Source organism: Cebus imitator, unplaced genomic scaffold (genome assembly GCF_001604975.1).
Source record: "Cebus imitator isolate Cc_AM_T3 unplaced genomic scaffold, Cebus_imitator-1.0 Scaffold9, whole genome shotgun sequence".
In the NCBI taxonomy this organism is placed as follows: Eukaryota; Metazoa; Chordata; class Mammalia; order Primates; family Cebidae; genus Cebus; species Cebus imitator.
The window spans coordinates 12,278,943-12,287,950 of NW_016107324.1; the positions used below are offsets into that span (position 1 = coordinate 12,278,943).

The window sequence follows — 9,008 nt, forward strand, 5'->3', positions numbered from 1 at the left end:
CATAAGCCATGTTCAGCCTGTCGTCTTCTTGATATGTCAAAACAGAGTGCAGTGGCTACTGCTGCTGGTCATGTGGGTGTGCATAGTGGCACCCAGCAAAACACAATGGGTGCTACTAGAAAGCAAAGGGTGCACTGGGACAGCATACTCATGTTCCTTTTGCCTTTCTAGGCCTAGAATCCCTACGGGACAGTGCTCATTCCACGCCAGTGCGTTCTTCTTCCCATGGGGACACCTTCCTGCCTCATGTGAGAAGCAGCCGGACAGACAGCAATGAGCGAGTAGCTGTGATTGCAGACGAGGCCTACAGCCCTGCAGACAGTGTGCTGCCCACCCCTGTGGCTGAGCACAGCCTGGAGCTGATGTTGCTGTCCCGGCAGATCAATGGAGCCACCTGCAGCATCGAGGAGGAGAAGGAATCTGAAGCCAGCACCCCTACTGCTACAGAGGTGGAGGCCCTTGGAGGAGAGTTGAGGGCCCTGTGTCAGGGACACGGTGGGCCCGAGGAGGAACAGGTGAATAAGTTTGTTCTAAGTGTCCTCCGTTTGCTCCTTGTGACCATGGGACTCCTCTTTGTTTTGCTCCTCCTCCTGATCATCCTTACCGAGTCTGACCTTGACATTGCCTTTTTCCGCGATATCCGCCAGACTCCCGAGTTTGAACAATTCCACTATCAATACTTTTGTCCCCTCAGGCGATGGTTTGCCTGCAAAATCCGCTCAGTGGTGAGCCTGCTCATTGACACCTGAGAAGGCATGACTCCTCCCCAAAAACTAGCCAGGTGGACCAAGGAGCCCGGCTACCCACTCCCAGCAATGGGACCCATCGCGGAACCATCGGCACATATACCAAGTCCTCCTCTCATGACTCAAAGTCCACTGCAGCCTAGGAGGGTGTTTCCCAGAAGAAGAAAGGGATAGGCTCATGCCCTGTCTAAACAAACTGGGAAAACTCATTTTCTTCGAAGTTCTTTCAAGAAAGGCTCAGCGACTCTATTTCTCATCTTTCCAATTTGCAGGATAATTTTTGGTTTTGAATTTTGATTTTTCATAGAGGTGTATTATTTTGAAGTATCAAATAAAAATAATTTATTTTACTATTACTGATTACTGCAGTAGTGTCACCTAGCAGAAGGGACACTAGTTGAAGACTAGAGAGCTGCTGTCCTCTGTATTCTGCAGGAGCTTTCCTGCTGCTGCCACTGGGTTCCAGCACTCGTGACTGCAGCCTCCAAGGGGCAGGCCAGGGATCTGGACAATGGGGACTGTTTAGTTTTTTTGCCAGACAGAATTTTTTAAAAAGTAAACATCCATGTAGAATGATTAAATGGAAAGTTGCTTCCTATGATGGTCTGAGTTGGATTTTCTTTTCCTTTTGTTTTTTTAAATCTGAGCAGAGTGGGCATCTGAAGGGACCACCGCTACAGCAGCAGCAGCAGGGGTGGGGTAAGTCTGTCCCCTTAGTCTAGAGCCTAGTGGGCATTGCTATAGTTTTGTATAATTAAACTAGACTTAATGTGATTTTTTTTTCTAAAGAACCTCTTTCTGAAGACTTTTACAGTGCTCCAGGGCATCAAATGAATTCAGTAGTGCCAGAGAGTTCTGTCAGAAATGTTGGACAAAATGTAGTTAAAGTAGAGCTAAGTTACCTGACTTTATATACCCCGCCCCCCCCCACCAAAGACTATTTCAATTTATATTTTAACAACGAAATGTTATTTTCTTAACAATTCATATTTTGTTTTTACTTTATGGATTAAGAAAATAGAGCCTGATGAACTAAATGATGCAAGAAAGAAACTGATCCTGAGAATGAAAAGCTTCAGAAAATAGAATTCCAAGATCAACAGCCTTAGAAGGGACCAGGAGAAGCAACTTTAAAAATAGGATTTCTAAGAGATGCCTACAAAACACAGAAAGTGACTGTGGCAGAGACCAACACTTAGATGTAGAAGTGCTGCCCCCTAGGGTCATCCTCTGCATAATTTCTAGGAAAGCACTGCCATCCTTGAGGAGGGAAGCCCTGGACCGCAGAAGCACAGGCACAGGAAGGGTGAGTGTGGGGGTCCTAGACCCGAGCTCTTCAACTCTAAAACCAGTCACACACAAGATCCTGTTTTCATCTCAGGGAGAGAATTCTAAGTCATCTGGGGCTTGTGGGTTTATTTAAGGATGGTCAATGGACATATTCCTGGACCCACACAAAAGTAGAGCAGCTGCTGATACCCTATAATGTTGGACAGCCCCAAATACAGAACAGAATGAGTCACTTGTGATTTGACCTCCCCTATTTTGTCCCGAGACAGTAGAACCATGTCCATGTTTAGAATACAACTGTGGAATAATTGGGGTTCTTAGGGAGAGATTTGTATAATTTTAAAGATATCCTTTCATCTAGACCAGAGGTCAACAAATTTCTGTAAAGTGCTACACAGTAAATATTTTGGTTTTGCACACCATACTGTCACAACTACTCAACTCTGCCACCACAGCACAAAAACAGCCATAGATAATATATAAATGGAGGAACATAGCTGTGTTCCAATAAAACTGTATGAAAACAGTCAGCTGAATTTGGCCTAAAGGCCATAACATGCCAATTCTGATCTAGACAATGAAACTGATCCTTACTAGTATGTTAGCAGAAGAGGGTCAGTCATGTCAGTCAGCTCTGTTTCCATGACTAACATGTGTCAAACATCTGGGAATACTTCCCAGTGGAGGCACCAGGTTGCTTGTTTAATGGGTGCTCGACCAACCAACCAGCAAAGAGATGTCTGATGCCAAATAGGCAAGATCAAATACTGGAATGCTAAAACATGGGTGGAATCTAAGAAAAGAAGAGGGCCTCTCTGACCATTTCCATACCAGCAACAATTTGGGCAGAATTATAAACATCTATTTATCGAGTGACAATACAAACCGAAGGAAATCCTAGTAAAGATTAGGGGTTAGTTAAAACCAAGTAGCCACTGCTACTTGTCATCTACATAGCAAAGGCTTTATTTAGCACAGGACTAATGTGAGAAGTAGACCCAGAGATGAAAAGGCTGTCAGGAGACAGGGGGCTGGTGTTAATCTGGATATCTACTGTCTTATGCAACATAGCAGATGACCTTTTAGTGTAGTGCTCCTACCTCAGTTTGTAGAATCTGGTGTTTCTATGCAGTGAGTGATAGCCTCAACTCTGACCTTTCACATTCACATTAGAGACAGAGGCAGTATTCCATATCCTAGTATGTTCCTTGTGTCTAGCATTCTAATAGTAGTCTATGCCATTTCTAACAGCTAAATTTTGCTCTCTGAACAGGAACCTTTAGGGTTATTTTTTTTTCTAGGGCTCATCCCAGAAAATATGGATAGAAAAGTTTCCTTCAGTTTGCTTTTCAAATAGTGCTTGAATAATAAACCTCCTTTGTTGATGACTAGTCTTTTTTGGTATATCTACACCATTAAAAACTGTTCAAGTTTTTAACCTGGTTATACTGTGTTCTAACATGTCTCATTTTTTCTCAAAATTATTTTACCTCATTTTAGAAAAATCAGTGGTTTCCATAGCTTCATCTATCACAGGAAATAAAACTCTTACTAAAGAGTAGTGTACTGCATCTTTAAGCAGTAGAGGGTAAACTACCTGCAAATGTGAATTTCTTAGTTTCGTTTAAAAATATAGTTGTTAACCTTCTGTGTGCCAAAAACTCTTAAGTTACATTTTCCTTCAAAGCAATGTACCTTTTTCTACATATGCAATATGTAGTTAGCATAAAATCATTGGTGCCATGAAGATTATTTTTAAACTTAAATAAATATTTAAATATCATCAAAGAGTGGGCTCTTTCTTTAACTCATAGCCTGTCTTACTTTCCCCCCTTAAAGTTACCAACACAGATAAAAGGCTACCAGTGGGATTTACACAGCTGACTGCTATTCACTTGGACCATATAAAAATAATCATTTTGCTAGTATTCACCTATTATACTTGTCCCTACCCTCAAATAAATACAGTAAGAAACTGAGAAGCTATAAATGTGGTAATAATTTTAAAGTGAATTGGACACCATTTTTCTGATGAGGAAAACCAAGGCGGCTAGTGATTTTCCCAAGATTAAATAGTGGTAGAGCCAACTAGAACCCAGACGGTCCAGCTTCTGGTCCAGTGTTCTTACTCAAGCCTGGAGTAAGTCGGAGCACAGAAAATACTAAGAAGGAACTAGAATGGTACCACTACAGTAACAAGCCACATATTTACAAAATATATCCCAATAGCATAAATTCATCTGATTATGTAACCATGATTCTGTGGCTACAGAATTGGAAATGGTCTTCTAAATTCCATGAGGTTAAGTAAGAGGTGACACTGGGGGCTTCATCCATTGTGCTAGCTTTTTACATAATCTTTGTCTTCTCAATTCTGCTTGCCCTCCACTCTCCCATTTCTGTTGCCAGATCATCTTCCTAAACACCAATCAGGTTATGTTACTCACCTCCAAGTTTCAGAGGTATCCATTACCTATAAAATGCTATCCAGCACCCTATCCCCAGTGGAATTTTTTTATGTTTTTATGACATAAGTTTTTGCTTGAAGTGATCCAAAGAGTAAAAAGCACAAGGAACACTGGACTTGGGTGACTTCCCATGGCCCTACCAATTCACAGCAGCCTCCCTTCTGCTGAGAGCTTATCAAGGACTGCCTGTGCACATTCTGATAGGACTCTAGTCCCTACTTCCCTCTGCTTTGGGTTCCTCCAGCACAATCTAGCTCCTCTGCACCTGAACACACTTTTGGTTTTAGCTTGTGAACAGGCTTCCTCTTCAGACCCCTACAACCTGCTGATGGAGTAGAATAAAACCAGCTAAGCACACTTTTAATCAATTCTCTCTTGCCCAGCTTCCATTATGGGGAAAATGTATCATAAAATGTGTTGTCCTTAAGCTCTGTAAAATTATACTTAATGTTATCTTCCTCATAAATTCTACCTTTTCATTTGAAAGTCCAAATATTTATAGCCAAATGAGTCAAAATACAATCTATGCTGTCTTGATATTTCTAGCTATCAATATCCTACTAAAAAGCAGGGGGAAATGTACTAAGTCAGAAAGGACAACCCAACAGGACATCAAAGTTTTTGGAATCTCAAGTTAGGGGGCATATATTTCCTCTTCTCAATACAATACAGAAGGCATGTATGTCTTCTGCCCTACTCTACCCCATGTACTGTACATTGGCTGAAAGGATTTAAATTCTTGTATCCACAGCCCTAATGCTCCCTGCTTTCCTGGAGAACTCCCTTTGCAAAATCTTCTTGGTGAAAAGGAAAACTCAAAGACCAGAATACTAAAAATAGGACTTAAGCAACTCAAATTCTTCTAATTCCTAATCATTTGTGGTCTCTCCTAGTCTGACCAAGTCTCTGACCACCAAAACAACAATTGTCTGCTTCTTCCTTAAAAGTTACATAAGGAAAGGGGGAGGAAGAGAAAGAAAAAGTCACATAACGAACGGCTGAATATCTTAAAAATAATAATAAATAACTCAAGTGAAATTCAGAGCTTACATTCCATCAAGTGGAATTCAGGGCTTAAGAGATAACATAAAAGCCAAACTTACAGAAAACCTTTATCCTGAAGGGAGCAATCATAATACACACGCAATTACAGAAGCCACAGCTGTAAGCAAGTCTCTGGGAAAAGTGCCTTGCACTACAGATTACACTGTAAGGATGTCCCAAGGGAGACAATTTTATGTGCTGTCTAGATTTAAACAATTACTCCGTTAAAAGCTGATCACCAAAAAAAAAAAAAAAAAAGAAACAAGTCCCTACTCATTCCCCTTCCTTCCTGCATTGCCTCAAGATAACTCTATAAAGTGAAACAATGTAAATAGCACTGTTTATGAAACTACAATCTCAAAAGAAACCACAAAAGTGAGAAACATCAAGAATTTGCTAATGTTTATTGAAGAGTCCAGGCAATTACCGCCAGGTATTCAAAGCTTAAATGATGGTACTAATTTGAGAGTAGTTTTCATCATCTTAAAAAGAAAAAATTAAAAAACACAATTCCCATAGAACTAACCATTCTAGAACCCAGGAAATTAACTGGCATAGAAATGAGAAAGGTAGCCTAAAGCCTTTACAGTGTTTCCTGAACAGTATAATTATAATTCAACCTCACCTAGCTTTACTTTCCCTTTATAAATTAACATTTCCATCTCACTTGTCAATTCCCCTACTTACATCAACTAGAAAGTTGAGAACTGTTTTCCTCTTAGAAGTCAAACATATTGCCAAAGCCATTTACAAGTCTTTCAGTAGTATCTGGAAATTTAAAAGTACCAAAAAAGTTGGATAGATGTCACACAGTAATATAAGTAACTGATCTGGCAGCTCCCCTCCCAACAACACATTGAAATTACCATCACTTCTGAAAAGAAAATATTTTGATGAAAGAAATACCAAAAGTATACCCAAATATGAATAAGAATGAAGGTATTCACTTAACACTATTGAATATCCTTTGGAGAGTTTAAAGATGGGGACAAGTAAGACTGGGACATTCTAAGCAGTAGCTTTCGCTTCTTGAACCATTACCCATGGTACTACAGTAATTAAAAATATATTTTTTTTAACATCAGAATATACATAAACATATATACCTACAAATATATATGCATATATAAGTTTTACAAAACAATACTTACTCAAATATGTTTTCTGTTCTTTACAAATTATTTCCTTTTCATTTTTTTCAACACCAGTCATTGTCATTTAACTGATTTCATGTGAAGAGCAAAAACCCACAGTCTGAAAAACACAGGTCTGAGGCAATTCTACACTGGAATGCAGGGACCAGGGCAGATCCACACCCTGTGCCTGGGAGTCCTGGCTGTGTCTCAGGAGCCATCTAGAGGAAGGGGAAAGGAAAGCACAGAGAGACCCAGACCCTGCCCTGGGTAAACCAAAGCTGCTTAGCAGTTATCTTGGCATTTCACATAAGATTTAACCTACAGGGAGGGTGGCAAAAAAAAGTTCTCAGTTAAAAAAAAAAATCAAGTTTCAAAATCACTGAGTTAGATTACCTTTCCAGGCCCCCTTCCAGTGTGAGTCTAGAAATAAGTATTCATTCCAAACTATAAAAAAGATCACAAATCCATGTATCACTACAGAATCAAAACCATATCATTAACTCATAAAAACTTTTAATAATAGTCAAAGCTTTATAATTTATAATGTTAGAATTTCTCAACATACTGTCTTGATTAAAAGTGCTGATGGCTCTAGGTGTGTAATCCCAGTACTTTGGGAGGCCAAGATGGGTGGCTCACCTGAGGTCAGGATTTCTAGACCAGCCTGGCCAACATGGTGAAACCCTGTCTCCACTAAAAATACAAAAATTAGCCAGGTATGTTGGAGGGTGCCTATAATCCCAGCTACACGGTAGGCTGAGGCAAGAGAATCACTTGAACCCAGGAGACGAAGGTTGCAGTGAGCCAAGATTGTGCCATTGCACTCCAGACTGGGCAACAAGAGCAAAACTCCATCTCAAAAAAAAAAAAAAAAAGTGCTGAAGGCACTTCAGCCTCCCCTCACATTCCCTCCCCATCCTACAGAAGTAACCTCCAAGACTTCTCCCTTACTAAAAGTAAACCCTTCTTATAGTTTTATTAATAAAACAATTTTATATTTCCTAAATCTAACACATTACCAAGTAAACACACTAAGCTATGCCAATTACTAGGTTCCTTAGACAGTGGTCAATTTGAACAAACTGATGTTCTTAAACCAAAAACTCGGCAGCTTTTTTAATTCATAAAAGCATGTATCTTCCCACTGGAATTACCTCCAGCCAAAATATACCGAGTTGGGTGCATGGCATTGATGGAACACACAGAGACAAGGCATTCTCCACCAAAAGAATGCACCCTCTTTCCTGTCTCATGGAAGATTTCTATCCGTCGTGGACGGGCCATGCTGCCAACTATGATGCAGTCTTCTTGTTTAGGATCCCACATGGCTTGGAACCTGGTCAGCCATCGCCCAGTGAAAGTATTGTGCCTAGTGAGGAAAACAAAGTATTTTTTAAATGAAGGTTAAATAAGGTAGCACTGGGCACAGGATAAAGATGGCATTACTCCTAAATGCTACTTTTCTCTGCCAAGTTTCTTCTCATTAAGTTACTGAATTACCACCAACCTTATCTTACCCTCTCTATAGGCTGAAACTCTGGAAAGAGATGATATCCTCCTCATCCAAAAATCTCCCAAAATAAAACATATGGAGCCCTTTATAGCTCTTAAAAGCATAAATAAAAGTACTGCCCTTTTAGTCTCTATACCTTAATATCACTAACAATCCTTTTTCATTAAAGTACGGACTACAGAGAAAAGCATTTCCCACTGCCACTTAAATGACCCTATCTTTAAGGAAAATTCTTAGCCCCTAGAATAATCACCCTAAATTATTTTTTACATACACACATACGCATACAAACACAGTAATAAATTTTTTTTTAATGTGCATAATATGGTCGGGCACAGTGACCCACACCTGTAACCCCAGCACTTTGGAGGCGAAGACTGGTGGATTACCTGAGGTCAGAAGTTCGAGACCAGCCTGGCCAACATGGCAAAATACAGTCTACTAAAAATACAAAAATTGGCTGGGCGTAGTAGCTTACGCCTGTAATCCCAGCACTTTGGGAGGCCGAGGCAAGCGGATCATCTGAGGTCAAGAGTTCAAGACCAGTCTGCCAAAATAGTGAAACCTCGTCTCTACTAAAAATGCAAAAATTGGCCAGGCATGGTGGCACTTGCCTGTAATCCTAGCTACTCAGGATGCTGAGGCAAGAGAATCACTTGAACCCAGGAGGCAGAGTTTGCAGTGAGCTGAGAGTGTACCACTGCACTTCAGCCTGGGTGACAGAGTGAGACTCCATCTCAAAAGGACCAAAACAAAACAAGATAGAACAAAACTTTGGTACGACAAAAGCATATAACTCAAAGTGATTGAT

At 40.3% G+C, this 9,008-nt stretch overlaps 2 protein-coding genes across 8 annotated transcripts in view; one reads left to right on the forward strand and one right to left on the reverse strand.

Moving 5' to 3' along the window:
* Positions 1 to 3,819, forward strand: part of FRMD5 (FERM domain containing 5) — a 328,629-nt gene extending 324,810 nt beyond the window's left edge. For 2 of the 7 annotated variants that reach the window (XM_037744666.1, XM_017545952.2), the window contains one exon: positions 172 to 3,819. In XM_037744666.1, the coding sequence (XP_037600594.1) occupies positions 172 to 749 (578 nt within the window). In that variant the 3' untranslated portion in view covers positions 750 to 3,819. The remainder of the gene's footprint in view (positions 1 to 171) is intronic. The other 5 variants (XM_037744682.1, XM_037744683.1, XR_005202962.1 and 2 more) reach the window with 5 other exon arrangements.
* Positions 3,820 to 5,550: 1,731 nt separating this feature from the next.
* Positions 5,551 to 9,008, reverse strand: part of WDR76 (WD repeat domain 76) — a 39,745-nt gene continuing 36,287 nt past the window's right edge. The window contains exon 13 of the mRNA XM_017544094.2: positions 5,551 to 8,053. Coding sequence (XP_017399583.1) covers positions 7,801 to 8,053 — 253 coding nt within the window. The 3' untranslated portion in view covers positions 5,551 to 7,800. The remainder of the gene's footprint in view (positions 8,054 to 9,008) is intronic.